The sequence below is a fragment of the Pristiophorus japonicus genome, unplaced genomic scaffold (assembly GCF_044704955.1).
Source record: "Pristiophorus japonicus isolate sPriJap1 unplaced genomic scaffold, sPriJap1.hap1 HAP1_SCAFFOLD_426, whole genome shotgun sequence".
Taxonomy (NCBI): Eukaryota; Metazoa; Chordata; class Chondrichthyes; family Pristiophoridae; genus Pristiophorus; species Pristiophorus japonicus.
In genome coordinates, this window is record NW_027254157.1 from 489,969 (window position 1) to 507,109 (window position 17,141).

Here is a 17,141-nt window from a genome sequence, read left to right on the forward strand (position 1 = left end):
TGAAGTATTGGACACTGTGTGCGGCCCATGAAACCTATCCCAGGATCAGTCAGACCCTTCGGTGTGGGTGGGAGGCAGATTCTTGTCTGAGGTAGATGAACGGGTTCAAAGCATTCTCTCAGTCTCACACACCCAGAGTTCAGACTCGGGGTACAGCGTGTAATGGTTCTATTACTGGACAAATGGTGCATAGAGCGCGAGTGCAAATCCCACCACAAAAGTTTGAGAATTTGAATTCAGTTTTACAAAAGGCAGTAAATAAAACGCTGGGGTCAGACAAAGTGACCATGAAGCTGTCGGATTATCGTAAACACCCAACTGGTTCACTAATGTCCTTTAGGGACGGAAGCTTGGCGTCCTTGCCCGCTCTTGCCTGTATGTGTTGGCTATTGTGTTAGCCATGACTCAGTTAGCAGCAGCGTGGAGGCCCCGACCTGCGTGAGAAGACCAGCGGCAGGTGGGGCCATAAAAGGAGCAGCATGGAGGCGTACTACTCCAGGGAGCAGCACGAGCTGGTGCAGGAGGGCGACGGTAGCGAAGAGTGACGTCATCAAGGTCCAGGTCAGTGATTGGAGGGTGGGCAGGTACAGCAGGAGCGGTGAGATCGGGCCGAAGGAGCGGCGAGAGACTGTCGAGGGATGTGATCGGGGCCCGGGAGAGGCTTGAGTTCGGGGCCCGGGAGAGGCTTGAGCTCGGGGCCAGGGGCAACACGGGCCAGCCCATAGTGCGATATGTGCGCACTCGGTCCGTGCACCAGAGCAGGTCTCCAGTCGTCTTGGTTAACCCTTGCCATTGGACCAAGACCGAGCTCTGTCAAGCCTGTGCGGTGGCTGGTGTGCAACGGCCACCACACATTAAAAAAATCCACGCACAGACATCTTCCTGTATAGTTCGGGATCTGGAATATTAGGTCCTTCATTGAAACACCTGTGGACTCATCCTTTTTTGGTGTGGAATCAAGTCATCCTCGCCTCGAGGGACAGCCTATGATGATGATGATGATGATGATGATGATTAGCACCCTTGTCTAAGTCAGAAGGCTGAGAGTTCAACTCCCACTCCAGGAACATGAGCACAAAAATCTACATCGACACTCCCAGTGCAGTACTGAGGGAGCGCTGCCAAAGTTGTCCTCATTCGGAGAAGACATTAAACCGAGGGTCCATCTGCCCTCTCAGGTGGACGTAAAAGATCCCACAGCACTATTTCGAAGATGAGCTGAGAGTTATTCCAGTGTCCTGGCCAATAATTATCCCTCAACCAACATCACTAAAACAGATCGGGTCATTTTTAATAGAGCTGACTGTGGGATCTTGCTGCGCACACATTGGCTGCCACGTTTCCGACATTATAAGGACGACACTTCGAAAGCTACTTGATTGGCTGAGAAGTGATTTGTGATGACCCGACTCTTAACTGCCTTCTGAAGTGCTCTAAAAAACACGGGCTGCAGCGGTTCATAGAAAACATAGAAACATGGAAAATAGGTGCAGGAGTAGGCCATTCGGCCCTTCGAGCCTGCACCGCCATTCAATGGGTTCATGGCTGAACATGCAACTTCAATACCCCATTGCTGCTTTCTCGCCATACCCCTTGATCCCCCGAGTAGTAAGGACTACATCTAACTCCTTTTTGAATATATTTAGTGAATTGGCCTCAACAACTTTCTGTGGTAGAGAATTCCACAGGTTCACCACTCTCTGGGTGAAGAAGTTTCTCCTCATCTCGGTCCTAAATGGCTTACCCCTTATCCTTAGACTGTGACCCCTGGTTTTGGACTTCCCCAACATTGGGAACATTCTTCCTGCATCTAACCTGTCTAAACCCGTTAGAAATTTAAACGTTTCAATGAGATCCCCTCTCATTCTTCTGAACTCCAGTGAATACAAGCCCAGTTGATCCAGTCTTTCTTGATATGTCAGTCCCGCCATCCCGGGAATCAGTCTGGTGAACCTTTGCTGCACTCCCTCAATAGCAAGAATGTCTTTCCTCAAGTTAGGAGACCAAAACTGTACACAATACTCCAGGTGTGGCCTCACCAAGGCTCTGTACAACTGTAGTAACACCTCCCTGCCCCTGTACTCAAATCCCCTCGCTATGAAGGCCAACATGCCATTTGCTTTCTTAACCGCCTGCTGTACCTGCATGCCAACCTTCAATGACTGATGTACCATGACACCCAGGGTCTCGTTGCACCTCCCCTTTTCCTAATCTGTCACCATTCAGATAATAGTCTGTCTCTCTGTTTTTACCACCAATAAGATGGCCAGCTTCACACAGCAACTAGGGGTGGGCAGCAAAGGCCTTGGCCCACAACCCAAGAATGGATTAAATAAACAGAAGAGATGTTGAAGTCATGCCCTCTCCTACAGATGTTGAATTCAGACCCTCTCCTACAGATGTTGAAATCAGGCCCTCTCCTACAGATGTTGAAATCAAGCCCTCTCCTACAGATGTTGAAATCAGTGCCTCTCCGACAGATGTTGAATTGAGGCACCCCCTCCAACATAGAAAGTTCAGAGGTAAAATTAAAAAGAATATTAGGAATGCTGAGAGCATGAAGAATTCTTGGCAGGTAAAACTAAGGAAAACCCAAAGACTTTCTATAAATATATTAAGAGCAAGCGGATAATTAAAGAAAGGGTAGGCCCTATTAGAGACCATGAGGGTAATCTGAGTGCAGAGGCGGAAGATGTTGGTATGGTTCTTAATGAATACTTTGCATCTGTTTTCACAAGGAAAGGGGCGGTACAGATACTTCTATCGAGGAGGAGTGAGATATTCTGGATGAAATAAACATAGGGAGAGAGGAAGTATTAAGCAGCTTTGAAAATGGATAAGTCTCCAGGCATGGTGCCGGAGGACTGCTAATGTGGTACCCTTGTTTAAGAAGGGAGAAAGGGATAGGCCGAGTAATTACAGGCCTGTCAGCCTAACCTCGGTGGTGGGAAAATGATTGAAAAAAATCCTGAAGGACAGGATAATTCTACATTTAGAAAGGCAAGGATTAATCAGGGGCAGTCAGCACGGATTTGTTAAGAGAAGATCGTGTTTGACTAACATGATTGAATTTTGAGAGGAAGTAACCAGAGGGTAGTGCGTATGATGTAGTGTATATGGATTTTAGCAAAGCTTTCAATAAGGTCCCATATGGCAGACTGGTCACGAAAGTAAAAGCCCATGGGATCCAGGGCAAAGTGACAAGTTGGATCCAAAATTGGCTCAGAGGCAGGAAGCAAAGGGTAATGGTTGATGGATGTTTTTATGACGAACGATGTTTCCAGTGGGGTTCCGCAGGGCTCAGTACTGGGTCCCTTGCTTTTTGTGGTATACATCAATGATCTAGATTTGAATATGGGAGGTATGATTAAGAAGTTTGCAGATGACACTAAAATAGACTGTGTGGTTGATAATGAAGAGGAAAGCCATGGACTGCAGGAGGATAGCAATCTACTGGTCAGGTGGGCAGAGCAGTGGCAAATGGAATTTAATTCAGAGAAGTGTGAGGTAATGCACTTGGGGAGGGCCAATAAGGCAAGGGTATACACATTAAGCGGTAGGCCACTGAGAAGTGTAGATGAACAAAGGAATCTTGGAGTGCTTGTTCACAGATCCCAGAAAGTAGCAGGCCAGGTGAATAAGGTGGTTAAAAAGACATACGGAATGCTTGCCTTTATTGGCCGAGGCATAGAATACAAGAGCAGGGAGGTTATGCTTAAATTGTACAATACACTGGTTAGGCCACAGCTGGAGTATGAGTGCAGTTCTGGTCGCCGTATTATAGGAAGGACGTGATTGCACTAGAGAGGATGCAGAGGAGATTTACAAGGATGCTGCCTGGAATAGAGAATCTTAGTTATGAGGACAGATTGGATAGGCTGGGTTTGTTCTCCTTGGAACAGAGGAGGCTGAGAGGAGACCTCATTAAGTTGCATAAAATGTTGAGGGGCCTGCATATAGTGGATAGTAAGGGACTATTTCCCTTGGTGGATGGGTCTATTACAAGGGGACATAGTTTTAAAGTGGTTGGTGGAAGGTTTAGATGTGATCTGAGGGGAAGCTTCTTCACACAGAGGGTTGTGAGGGTCTGCAACTCACTACCTGGAAGTGTGGTATTGGCAGAAACCCTTACCACATTTTAAAGGTCCTTGGATGGGCACCTGAAGTGCCGTAACCTGCAGGGTTAGAGACCTAGAGCTAGTAAGTGGGATTAGACTGGATGACCTCTTGCTGGCTGGTGCAGATACGATGGTAAGTACTTCGGGAAATTGAATACGGCCAGAGCGATCTCCTGGACTAGTTTTGATCGCCTGGATGGGTTGGAGAGGAATTTTCCCAGATTTTATTCCCCCTATTGGCCTGGGTTTTTATGGGGTTTTTTTGCCTTTCCCAGGAGATCGCATGGCTCCGGTTGGGGTGGAGCATAGAATGTTTCAGTGTAAGGGGATGTCACAGTTGTGTGGAGCGGACTGGCTGGGCTGGGTGCTCTTTACCTGTCCGCCATTGTTCATTGTTGATAGGTTGAAATGTAACCTTCAGGGTTGCTGACCGAGGGCCGTGCGGCTCTTTGTCGGCCGGCATGGACACGATGGGCCGAAATGGCCTCTTTCTGCGCTGTAAATTTCTGTGTTTCTAGATGTTGAATTCAGGCCCTCTCCTACAGATGTTGAATTGAGACTCTCTCCTACAGATGTTAAAATCAGGGCCCGCACCCAAATATTGACTTCAAGCCCCCCTGCAACAGATGTTGAATTAGCACCATCAGACTACGTGGCACTGAGCCCCATAAGGAGATGCAAGACAGGTGCCCAAAGACTTGGTCAAAGAGGTAGGTTTTAAGGAGTGTCTTGAAGGAGGAAAGAGAGGCAGGAGGTTTCGGGAGGGAATTCTGGAGCTCAGGGCCGAGGTTGGTGACAGCCGGCCACCAATAGTGGAAAGAGTCCCAGACTGGTTACTGCACAGGAGGCCATTCGAACTGTCGAGCTCACGTTGGCTCTCTGCCAGAGCACTTTAGCTCATCCCACTCCTCCGCCTGTTCCACGTGGCCCTGCAAATATTTTTCTTTCAGATACTTATCCAATTCCCTTTTGGTAGCCACGATTTCATCTGCCGGCACCAGGCAATACATTCCAGATCCTCACCACTCGCTGCGAAAAATAAGCATTTCCTCATGTTGCCTCTGGTTCTTCCATCAATCGCCTTAAATCGGTGTCCTCTGGTTCTTGACCCAATTCCACCAATGGGAACAGTTTCTATCTACATACTCTGTCCTGACACCTCATGATTTTGAACACTTCTAATAAATCTGCTCTCAATCTTCTCTGCTCTAAGCCGAACAACCCCAGTTACCGCAGTCTCTCTCCAAGGGTTGTAAATCTGTGGAATTCTCTGCCCAGAGAGCAGTGGAGGCTGGGTCATTGAATAGATTTAAGGCGGAGATGGACAGATGTTTGAGCGATAAGGGAGTAAAGGGTTATGGGGACCGGGCAGGGAAGTGGAGTGGAGTCCATGATCAGATCAGCCATGATCTTATTGAATGGCGGACAGCCTCGAGGGACCAAATGGCCGACTCCTGCTCCTAGTTCTTATGTTCTCTCCAGGTAACTGAAGTCCCTCATCCCTGGAATGATTCTTGTAAATCTTTTCTGCACCTTCCCCAAGGCCTTCACATCTTTCCTAAAGTGCGGTGCCCAGAGTTGGACACAATACTCCAGTTGAGGCCGATCAAAGGTTCACCATAACTTCCTTCACTTTGTACTCTTTGCCTGTTTATGAATCCCAGGATGCCATATGTGTTTTAACAGCTTTCTCAACTTTCCCTGCCGCCTTCAACGATTTGTTCACATGCAACCCCTTTAGATTTATCTTGTAGTTTGTACTGCCTCTCCTCGCTTCTGCGTTAAATGTTATCTGCCCCGTGTCCGTCCATTCCACCAGCCTGTCTCTATCCGCTTGAAGTCTATCACTCCCCTCCTCACTGTTCTATTAACTTCCAAGTTTTGTGCCATCTGCAAATGTTTGAATTGTGCCCTGTACACTCAAGTCTAAGTCATTCTTATAAATCAAGACAAGCAGGAGGAAGGAAGGGAAGCGAGGGATCTGGGAATAGTGCGGGAAGGTGACGCTGAGGTAGAAGATCAGCCATGATCTTGTTGAATTGCGCAGCAGGCTCGAAGGGCCTACTCCTGCTCCTATTTTTTATGTTCTTATATTCGGTGGTCCTAGTACTGACCCCTGGGGAACACCACTGTATACCTTCCTCCAGTCCGAAAAACAACCGTTCACCATACTCTGTTTCCTGCCACTTAGCCAATTTCAAACCCATTCTGCCACTGTCCTTTTATTCCATGGGCTTCACCTTTGCTGGCAAGCTTATTATCACAGAATCATAGACATTTACAGCACGGAAGGTGACCATTTTGGCCCATCGTGTCTGCACCGGCCGACAAAGAGCTAGGCAGCCTAATCCCACTTTCCAGCTCTCGGTCCGTAGCCCTGTAGGTTACGGCACTTCAAGTGCACATCCAAGTACTTTTTAAATGTGAGGGTTTCTGCCTCTACCATCCTTTCAGGCAGTGAGTTCCAGACCCCCACCACCCTCTGGGTGAAAATGTTTCCCCTCAGATCCCCTCTGAACCTCCTACCAATTACTTTAAATCTATGCCCCCTGGTTGTTGACCCCTCTGTTAAAGGAAATAGGTCCGTCCTATCCACTCTATCCAGGCCCCTCATAATTTTATACACCTCAATTAGGTCTCCCCCTCAGCCTCCTCTGTTCCAAAGTAATCAAACCCAGCCTATCCGCTTTTTCCTCAAAGCTAAAATTCTCCAGTCCAGGCAGCATCTTTGTAAATCTCCTCTGTACCCTCTCTAGTGCAATCACATCTTTCCTGTAATGTGGTGATCAGAACTGCACGCAGTACTCCAGCTGTGACCTAACTAGTGTTTTATACAGTTCAAGTATAACCCCTCTGCTCTTGTATTTTATGCCTCAGCTAATAAAGTATTCCGTATGCCTTCTTAACCACCTTACCGACCTTGCCTGCTACCTTCAGGGATCTGTGGACATGCACTCCAAGATCCTTTTGTTCCTCTACACTTCTGTGACCTACCATTGAATGTGTATTCCCTTGCCTTGTTAGCTCTCCCCAAATGCATTACCTCACACTTCTCCAGATTGAATTCCATTTGCCACTGTTCTGCCCACCTGACCAGTTCATCGATATCTTCCTGCAGCCTACAGCTTTCTTCCTCACTATCAACCACATAGCCCATTTTAGTATCATCTGCAAACTTCTTAATACCCACTACATTCAAGTCTAAATCATTGATATATACCACAAAAAGCTAGGCACCCAGCACTGAGACCTGTGAAACCCCACTGGAAACATCCTTCCAGTCACAAAAACATCCATCAATCATTACCCTTTGCCTCCTGCCTCTTGAGCCAATTTTGGATCCAACTTGTCACTTTGCCCTGGATCCCATGGGCTTTTACTTTCATGACCAGTCTGCCATGTGGGACCTTATCAAAAGCCTTGCTAAAATCCATATACACTACATCATACGCACTGCCCTCATCGACCCTCCTGGTTACCTCCTCAAAAAATTAAATCATGTTAATCATACACGACCTTCCCTTAACAAATCCATGCTGATCATCCTTGATTAATCCGTGTCTTTCGAAATGAAGATTTATCCCGTCCCTTAGAATTGTTTCCAATAATTTTGCCACCCCTGAAGTCAGGCTGACTGGCCTGTAATTACTCGGTCTATTCCTTTTTAAACAAAAGGTACAACGTTAGCAGTCCTCCAGTACCACACCTGTATCCAGAGAGAATTGCCAAATGATAGTCAGAGCCTCTGCTATTTCCTCTTTTGCTTCTCTTGACAGTCTGGAATACATTTCATCCGGGCCTGGGGATTTATCCACTTTCAAAGTTGCTACACCCCTTAACACTTCCTCTCTTACTGTTTATTTCATCTAATATTTCACACTCCTCCTCTCTGATTGCAATGCCGACATCGTCCCTCTCTTGTGAAAACAAACGCAAAGTAACCATTAAGAACCATACCCATGTCTTCCACCTCCACACACCCATTACTGTTATGGTCTCTAATAGGCCCTACTCTTTCTTTAGTTATCCACTTGCTCTTAATGTATTTCTAAAACATCCTTGGGTTTCTCTTGATTTTACTTGCCAATTTTTTTTCATGCTCTCTCTTTGCTTTCCTAATTTCCTTTCTAATTTCACCCCTGCACTTTCTGTACTCCTTGAGAGTTTCTGCAGTATTGAGCCCTCGGTATCTGTCATAAACCTCCCTTTTATTTATTTTGTCCCTTGACATCCAGGGGGCTCGAGATTTGTTAGCGCCACCATTTTTCTTTAAGGGAACATACTTGCTCTAAACCCTCAGGATCTCCTCCTTGAATGTCTCCCACTGCTCTGACATTGATTTACCTTCAAGCAGCTGTTTCCAGTCACTTTGGCTAAATCCCATCTCAGCTCAGCAAAATTGGCTTTCCCCCAATTGAGAACTTTTATTCCTGGTCTATCTTCGTCCTTTTCCATAACTACCCGAAATCTGTCACACTTTATAAAACGCCTTTTTGAAGTTCATGTACAGCACATCAACTGCATTGCCCTCATCTAACCTCTTAGTTACCTCATCAAAGAACTCGATCAAGTTAGTTAAATAGGATTTGCTCTTAACAAATGCATGGGCTTTCCTTAAAGATCCACACTTGTCCAAGTGATTGTTAACTTTGTCTTGGATTATCATTTCTAAAAGCTTTTCAACATCTGAGGTTAAATGGACAGGCCTGCAGTTGCTTTTTTGAACAAGGGTGCAACATTTGGAATTCTCCAGTCACAGAAACATAGAAGACAGATCGAGCGAGAGAGAAAGACAGATCGAGCGAGAAAGACAGATCGAGCGACAGAGAAAGACAGATCGAGCGAGAGAGAAAGACAAATCGAGCGAGAGAGAAAGATCGAGCGACAGAGAAAGACAGATCGAGCAACAGAGAGACAAAGCAAGAGAGAAAGTCAGATCGAGAGAGACAGATCGAGCGAGCGAGACAGAGCGAGAGAGAAAGACAGAGCGAGCGAGAGAGAAAGACAGAGCGAGCGAGAGAGAAAGACAGAGCGAGCGAGAGAGAGAGACAGAGCGAGCGAGAGAGAAAGACAGAGCGAGCGAGAGAGAAAGACAGAGCGAGCGAGAGAGAAAGACAGAGCGAGCGAGAAAGACAGAGCGAGCGAGAGAGAAAGACAGAGCGAGCGAGCGAGAGAGACAGAGCGAGCGAGCGAGAGAGACAGATCGAGCGAGAGAGAAAGACAGATCGAGCATGAGAGACAGAGCGAGCGAGCGAGAGAGACAGAGCGAGCGAGAGAGAAAGACAGAGCGAGCGAGCGAGAAAGACAGATCGAGCGAGAGAGAAAGACAGATCGAGCGAGAGAGACAGAGCGAGCGAGCGAGAGAGACAGAGCGAGCGAGAGAGAAAGACAGAGCGAGCGAGAGAGAAAGACAGAGCGAGCGAGAGAGAAAGACAGAGCGAGCGAGAGAGAAAGACAGAGCGAGCGAGAGAGAAAGACAGAGCGAGCGAGAGAGAAAGACAGAGCGAGCGAGAGAGAAAGACAGAGCGAGCGAGAGAGAAAGACAGAGCGAACGAGAGAGAAAGACAGAGCGAACGAGAGAGAAAGACAGAGCGAGCGAGAGAGAAAGACAGAGCGAGCGAGAAAGACAGAGCGAGCGAGAGAGAAAGACAGAGCGAGCGAGCGAGAAAGACAGAGCGAGCGAGAGAGAAAGACAGAGCGAGCGAGAGAGAAAGACAGAGCGAGCGAGAGAGAAAGACAGAGCGAGCGAGCGAGAAAGACAGAGCGAGCGAGAGAGAAAGACAGAGCGAGCGAGAGAGAGACAGAGCGAGCGAGAGAGAAAGACAGAGCGAGCGAGAGAGAAAGACAGAGCGAACGAGAGAGAAAGACAGCGCGAGCGAGAGAGAAAGACAGAGCGAGCGAGAGAGAAAGACAGAGCGAGCGAGAAAGACAGAGCGAGCGAGAGAGAAAGACAGAGCGAGCGAGAGAGAAAGACAGAGCGAGCGAGCGAGAAAGACAGAGCGAGCGAGAGAGAAAGACAGAGCGAGCGAGAGAGAAAGACAGAGCGAGCGAGAAAGACAGAGCGAGCGAGAGAGAAAGACTGAGCGAGCGAGAGAGAAAGACAGATCGAGCGAGCGAGAAAGACAGAGCGAGCGAGCGAGAAAGACAGAGCGAGCGAGCGAGAAAGACAGAGCGAGCGAGCGAGAAAGACAGAGCGAGCGAGCGAGAAAGACAGAGCGAGCGAGCGAGAGAGAAAGACAGAGCGAGCGAGAGAGAAAGACAGAGCGAGAGAGAAAGACAGAGCGAGCGAGAGAGAAAGACAGAGCGAGCGAGAGAGAAAGACAGAGCGAGCGAGAGAGAAAGACAGAGCGAGCGAGAGAGAAAGACAGAGCGAGCGAGAGAGAAAGACAGAGCGAGCGAGAGAGAAAGACAGAGCGAGCGAGAGAGAAAGACAGAGCGAGCGAGAGAGAAAGACAGAGCGAGCGAGAGAGACAGACAGAGCGAGCGAGAGAGACAGACAGAGCGAGCGAGAGAGACAGACAGAGCGAGCGAGCGAGAAAGACAGAGCGAGCGAGCAAGACAGAGCGAGCGAGAGAGAAAGACAGAGCGAGCGAGAGAGAAAGACAGAGCGAGCGAGAGAGACAGACAGAGCGAGCGAGCAAGACAGAGCGAGCGAGAAAGACAGGAGTAGGCCATTCGGCCCTTCGAGCCTGCACCACCATGCAATAAGATCATGGCTGATCATTCCCTCAGTAACCCTTTCCTGCTTTCTCTCCATACCCCTTGATCTCTTTAGCCGTAAGGACCATATCTAACTCCCTCTTGAATATATCCAATGAACTGGCATCAACAACTCTCTGCGGCAGGGAATTCCACAGGTTGACAACTCTCTGAGTGAAGAAGTTTCTCCTCATCTCAGTCCTAAATGGCTTACCCCTTATCCTTGGACTATGTCCCCTGGTTCTGAACTTTCCCAACATCGGGAACAATCTACCCGCATCTGACCTGTCCCGTCTCGTCAGAATCTTGTATGTTTCTATGAGATCCCCTCTCATCCTTCTAAACACCAATGTATAAAGGCCCAGTTGATCCAGTCTCTCCTCATATGTCAGTCCAGCCATCCTGGGAATCAGTCTGGTGAACCTTCGCTGCAGTCCCTCAATAGCAAGAATGTCCTTCCTCAGATTAGGAGATCAAAACTGAACACAATAATCCAGGTGAGGCCTCACCAAGGCCCTGTACAACTGCAGTAAGACCTCCCTGCTCCTGTACTCAAATCCCCTAGCTATGAAGGCCAACATACCATTTGCCTTCTTTACTACCTGCTGTACCTGTATGCCAACTTTCAATGACTGATGAACCATGACACCCAGGTCTCGTTGCATCTTCCCTTTTCCTAATCTGCCACCATTCAGATAATATTCTGTCTTTGCATTTTTGCCATGAAAAAATGGATAACCTCACATTTAACCACATTATACTGCATCTGCCATGCATTTGCCCACTCACCTAACCTGACCAAGTCACCCTGCAGCCTCTTAGCATCCTCCTCACAGCTCACACCGCCACCCAGTCCTCTGGCACCAGCCCTGTATCCAAGGATTGGAAGATTGTGGCCAGTACCTCCGCTATCTTCACTTCCCTCAGCAACCCAGGATGCATCTCACCTGCTCCTGGTGATTTATCTACTTTAAGTACAGCCAGCCTTTCTAGTGTCTCCTTTTTATGAATTCTTATCCCATCCAGTAGCTCCACTACCTCCTCTTTCACTATGAATTTGGAAGCATCTTCTTCCTTGGTAAAGACAGATGCAACGTTCTCATTTAGTACCTCAGCCATGCCCTCTGCCTCCATGCACAGCTCATCTTTTTGGTCCCTAATCGGCCCCATCCCTCCCTTTACTATTATGCCTATAGAAGGAAGAAGGAATTCGAGGATGCACAAGAAGAGAGGATTGGAGGAACACAGAGATCTCGGAGGCTCATAGGGCTGGAGAAGGTTAGAGAGAGAGGGAGGGATGAGGACATGGAGGGATTCGAAGACAAGAGTTGTAAAGCGGCAGTTAGAAATAAATTTGTGCCGTTTTGAACTGGAGAGCACAGAGAGGCACGGGAACATCACATGTCCCACCCCTGCAGTCCAGCTCGAACACAGGCAAACCACACAGCAACAAGCGGGCTCCAGAGCCGACATCAGTTCGCACCACATCACCAACTTGATGCGTTAGATTGGAGATGATGTTCTTTCCAGCCCATACCAAGTGTTTGCTGATAAGAAGGTGCAAAGTCTCACTTTGGCAGCATTTCTTACTTGGTAAAGACAGATGCAAAGTACTCATTTAGTACCTCAGTCATGTCCTCTGCCTCCATGCAGAAACCTCGCTCCATGACTTAGACTGATACAGCACAGGAGGCGGCTATTCGGCCCATTGTGCCTGTGTTGGCTCTTTGAAAGAGTGATCCAATTAGTCCCACTGACCCAATCTTTTCCCCCCAAAGCCCTGGAACATTTTCAGCTTCAAGTACTTATACAATTCTATTTTTAAAGTTATTACTGAATCTGCTTCCACCGCCTTTCAGGAAGCGCGTTCCAGAGTCATTGCCTAAAAAAAAATTACCTCCCCTTGAGCTCTTTGAAAATTATCTTAAATCTGTGTCCTCTGGTTACGGAACCGTGTAGAGGGAGCTTTACTCTGTATCTAACCCCGTGCTGTACCTGCCCTGAGAGTGTTTGATGGGAGAGTGTAGAGGGAGCTTTACTCTATATCTAACCCGTGCTGTACCTGCCCTGGGAGTGTTTGATGGGACAGTGTAGAGGGAGCTTTAGTCTGTATCTAACCACGTGCTGTACCTGCCCTGGGAGTGTTTGATGGGACAGTGTAGAGGAAGCTTTACTCTGTATCTAATCCCGTGCTGTACCTGCCCTGGGAGTGTTTGACGGGAGAGTGTAGAGGGAGCTTTACTCTGCATCTAATCCCGTGCTGTACCTACCCTGGGAGTGTTTGATGGGAGAGTGTAGAGGGAGCTTTACTCTGTATCTAACCCCGTGCTGTACCTGCCCTGGGAGTGTTTGATGGGAGAGTGTAGAGGGAGCTTTACTCTGTATCTAACCCCGTGCTGTACCTGCCCTGGCAGTGTTTGATGGGGCAGTGTAGAGGGAGCTTTACTCTGTATCTAACCCCGTGCTGTACCTGCCCTGGGAGTGTTTGATGGGAGAGTGTAGAGGGAGCTTTACTCTGTATCTAACCCCGTGCTGTACCTGTCCTGGGAGTGTTTGATGGGGCAGTGTCGAGAGAGCTTTACTCTATATCTAACCCCGTGCTGTACATGCCCTGGGAGTGTTTGAATTTGTGTATTTCACATTGCTAAGACTTAAGCCATCACACAAAGGAGAGGAGGCAGAAGTTGCAAACTGCGTTCAGTCTTTAATTTCACAGAAATACTTTTACTGAAACTGTCACTGTGAACGGTTCAGGTCCCGTGGATTTCCCGAGTGTCAGAAAGATTCAGTGGTGCCAGTCCCGTGCATACGATGAGGACTGCGGGACGATGGAGCGCAGTGTGTTGCGCAGGAATAGTCTGCCTGCTCTCCCCGGTGATGGACGCAGTGAGCTGGGAGGCGGGATACACTCAGTCCGGGACAGGCAGATGATCAGAGACCCTGCGAACACCACTGGAAAGCGTTGTGGAACATGCGTAACCATGGTGAACTGGAGAGCGATTGGCGCCAGTCCTGGGGCATCCAGGGCCACTGCCAGAGCAAGGTGCAGCGCTCGGGGTGGGGCATCATGGCGAGGTGCCGGCCGTCGGCCGAGCAGAGGCCTGCCATTCCCAGCGGCGAACCATTGGGGTTCTGGGGATACTGTTCCGTCGGGGCACCAGAGTCATCGCAGTAACGGAGTGGAGCCAGACCGTTCTCGGTCACCAACGTCAGCACCTTCTCCGACTCAAACTGCATATAACCTGCAAAGTGAATGGGACCGAACGTCAACACTCCCCTCCGAATAACTCACAGCCACTCCCCGAGGTCACTGGTCCCAGTCCCCCCACGACCCCTGCCCCGGGTCAGTGCACAGAGGACCCCTCCCCCGCCCCGGGTCAGTGCACAGAGGACCCCTCCCCCACCCCGGGTCAGTGCACAGAGGACCCCTCCCCCACCCCGGGTCAGTGCACAGAGGACCCCCACCCCCCCCCCCCCCCACCCCCGGGTCAGTGCACAGAGGACCCCTCCCCCGCCCCGGGTCAGTGCACAGAGGACCCCGACCCCCCCCCACCCCCGGGTCAGTGCACAGAGGACCCCTCCCCCGCCCCGGGTCAGTGCACAGAGGACCCCTCCCCCACCCCGGGTCAGTGCACAGAGGACCCCTCCCCCGCCCCGGGTCAGTGCACAGAGGACCCCTCCCCCACCCCGGGTCAGTGCACAGAGGACCCCGACCCCCCCCCCCACCCCCGGGTCAGTGCACAGAGGACCCCTCCCCCGCCCCGGGTCAGTGCACAGAGGACCCCGACCCCCCCCCCCCACCCCCGGGTCAGTGCACAGAGGACCCCTCCCCCACCCCGGGTCAGTGCACAGAGGACCCCTCCCCCACCCCGGGTCAGTGCACAGAGGACCCCGACCCCCCCCCCCCCCACCCCCGGGTCAGTGCACAGAGGACCCCTCCCCCGCCCCGGGTCAGTGCACAGAGGACCCCTCCCCCACCCCGGGTCAGTGCACAGAGGACCCCTCCCCCACCCCGGGTCAGTGCACAGAGGACCCCTCCCCCACCCCGGGTCAGTGCACAGAGGACCCCGACCCCCCCCCCCCCACCCCCGGGTCAGTGCACAGAGGACCCCTCCCCCGCCCCGGGTCAGTGCACAGAGGACCCCGACCCCCCCCCCCCCCCCAAGGTCAGTGCACAGAGGACCCCTCCCCCCACCCCAGGTCAGTGCACAGAGGACCCCTCCCCTCCCCCCCCCCCGCCCCCCCACCGGGTCAGTGCACAGAGGACCCCTCCCCCCATCGGGTTAGTGTGGAGTGGACTCTTTCCTACTCCCCGCCCCACCTCACTGCTGCGGTCCAGAGAGAGCTCTCTCCCTGCAGCCCCCGGCCCTTCCCCGAGGTCACTGATCCTAGTCCTCACATCCCACCCCCGGGTCAGTGCACAGAGGACCCCCTCCCCCCCCGGGTCAGTCTGTAGTGGACCCTCCACCCCCCCCCCCCCCCGTGGCTCAGTCTGTAGTGAACCCCCCCGTGGCTCAGTGTGTAGTGGACTCTCCCTCCCCCGCCCCCCCCGGGGTCAGTGTGTAGTGGACCCTCCCCCCCCCCCCCCCTCCCCCGTGGCTCAGTGTGTAGTGGACCCTCCCTCCCCCTCCCCCCGGCTCAGTGCGGACCCCCGAGCTCTCACCTTCTCCATGGGCCACCCAGATGCCCAGGGTCGAGCCCTCCATCCCCCGCAGCAGCACTGAGCTGCTCTCCAAGATGGCGACAGTAACGAAGCGCGACTCGAAGCGGCCGGAGCGGTTGTGGGTCAGCAGCACGCCCTGTCGCGCTGCACCGTCTGAAACAGAGAGATTGGTCCCAGTTACAAACTCCCCAACACTATCCTTGGGTCGAGACGCTTCCCGTGACCTGCAGCCTGGCCCCCACCCCCACGTTCCCTCGATGTTTTAGCCGCGCGGTTTCTTTATTTGCTGCGTGGCCCTGCATGCTTCCAGTGGCCACAGCCTGTGAGCGACTGCGCGGGAACTCCCGACTGATGCATGGCCCGCACCCGCAACACTGCCCCACACTAACCCAGCGGGAAATCACTGAACACAGCCACGCAGGTTAACAAGGCCATCGCTAAAGCAAACCAAACTTTGGGGTTATTTCCAGAGGGAGGGAATTGAAATGTAGTGAAGTTATGCTAAATGTGTATTGAACCTTGGCTTGACTACACTTCGAGTACTGTGAACAGTTCTGGTCACCACGTTATAAAAAGGATATAGAAGCACTGGCGAGGGTTCAGAGGAGATTTACAAGGACGATAACCAGAAGGCTGGGTATCTTTACTCTTGAAAAAAGCCGTACAATTAAGGTTTCCTTAGTAAACCCACAGAGAGTATTTCCACTTGTGGAGAAGAGAAAAAATAGAGGCTATCAATATAAGCGAGTCACCAATAAATCAAATGTACCAAGGGTAATACAGGAATCATGGGGGACTTTAATTTTCATATAGACTAGGTAAACCAAATTTGCAGAAATAGTGTAAAATCATGGAATGCATTCAAGATAATTTTCTAGGTCAGTATATCGAGGAACCTTCTGGGGAATTAGCTATTTTAGATCTAGCATTGTGCAATGAGACAGGGAATTAATAACCTTGTAGTAAAGAAGCCTCTGAGGAGCAGTGATCATAATATGATTCAAACTCTGTGTTTGAGAGTGATTTGGTTAAGTTTGAAACTCGGGTCCTAAATCTGAACAAAGCAATGTATGTAGGTATGAGGGGTGAGTTAGCCAAGGTAGGTTGGAAAACTAGATTAAAAGATATGACAGTGCAAAAACAATGGGAAACATTTAAAGAAATAATTCATAATTTGCCATGAATATACACTACCTTACGGAATAAAAACACCAGGGGAAAAATGGTCCACTCGTGGCTAACAAGAGAAATTAAAGATAGTATTAGATCAAAGGAAGGGGAGTATAATGTTGCCAACAAGAGTAGTAAGCCTGAGGATTGGGAGGATTTTAGAATTCAGCAAAGGAGGACCAATAAATTGACAAAGAAAGAGAAAATAGAATATGAGAGTAAACTAGTGAGAGACATAAAAATAGACGGTAAAAGCTGGAGGTTATGTAAAAAGTAAAAGATTAGCGAATATAAACATGGGTCCCTTACAGGCTGAGACAGGAGAAATTATAACTGGGAATAAGGAAATTAAGCAAATACTTCGCGTCTGTCTTCATTCCGGAAATAGTGGAGAACCAAGGGTCTAGTGAGAATAAGGAACTGAAAGGAATTAGTATTAGTAAAGAAACAGTACTGGAGAAATTAATGGGACTGAAAGCCGATAAATCCCC

The 17,141-nt window shown here is 50.0% G+C and overlaps 1 protein-coding gene across 1 annotated transcript in view; it reads right to left on the reverse strand.

The window, feature by feature from the left end:
• Nucleotides 1-13,501: 13,501 nt before the first annotated feature.
• The window catches only part of LOC139251252 (phosphoribosylformylglycinamidine synthase-like), a gene marked incomplete at its 5' end in the record, with an annotated part of 65,850 nt that continues 62,210 nt past the window's right edge, over nt 13,502-17,141 (reverse strand). The window contains 2 exons of the mRNA XM_070873221.1: nt 13,502-14,059; nt 15,481-15,633. Of these exons, the coding sequence (XP_070729322.1) occupies nt 13,749-14,059; nt 15,481-15,633 (464 nt within the window). The remainder of the gene's footprint in view (nt 14,060-15,480; nt 15,634-17,141) is intronic.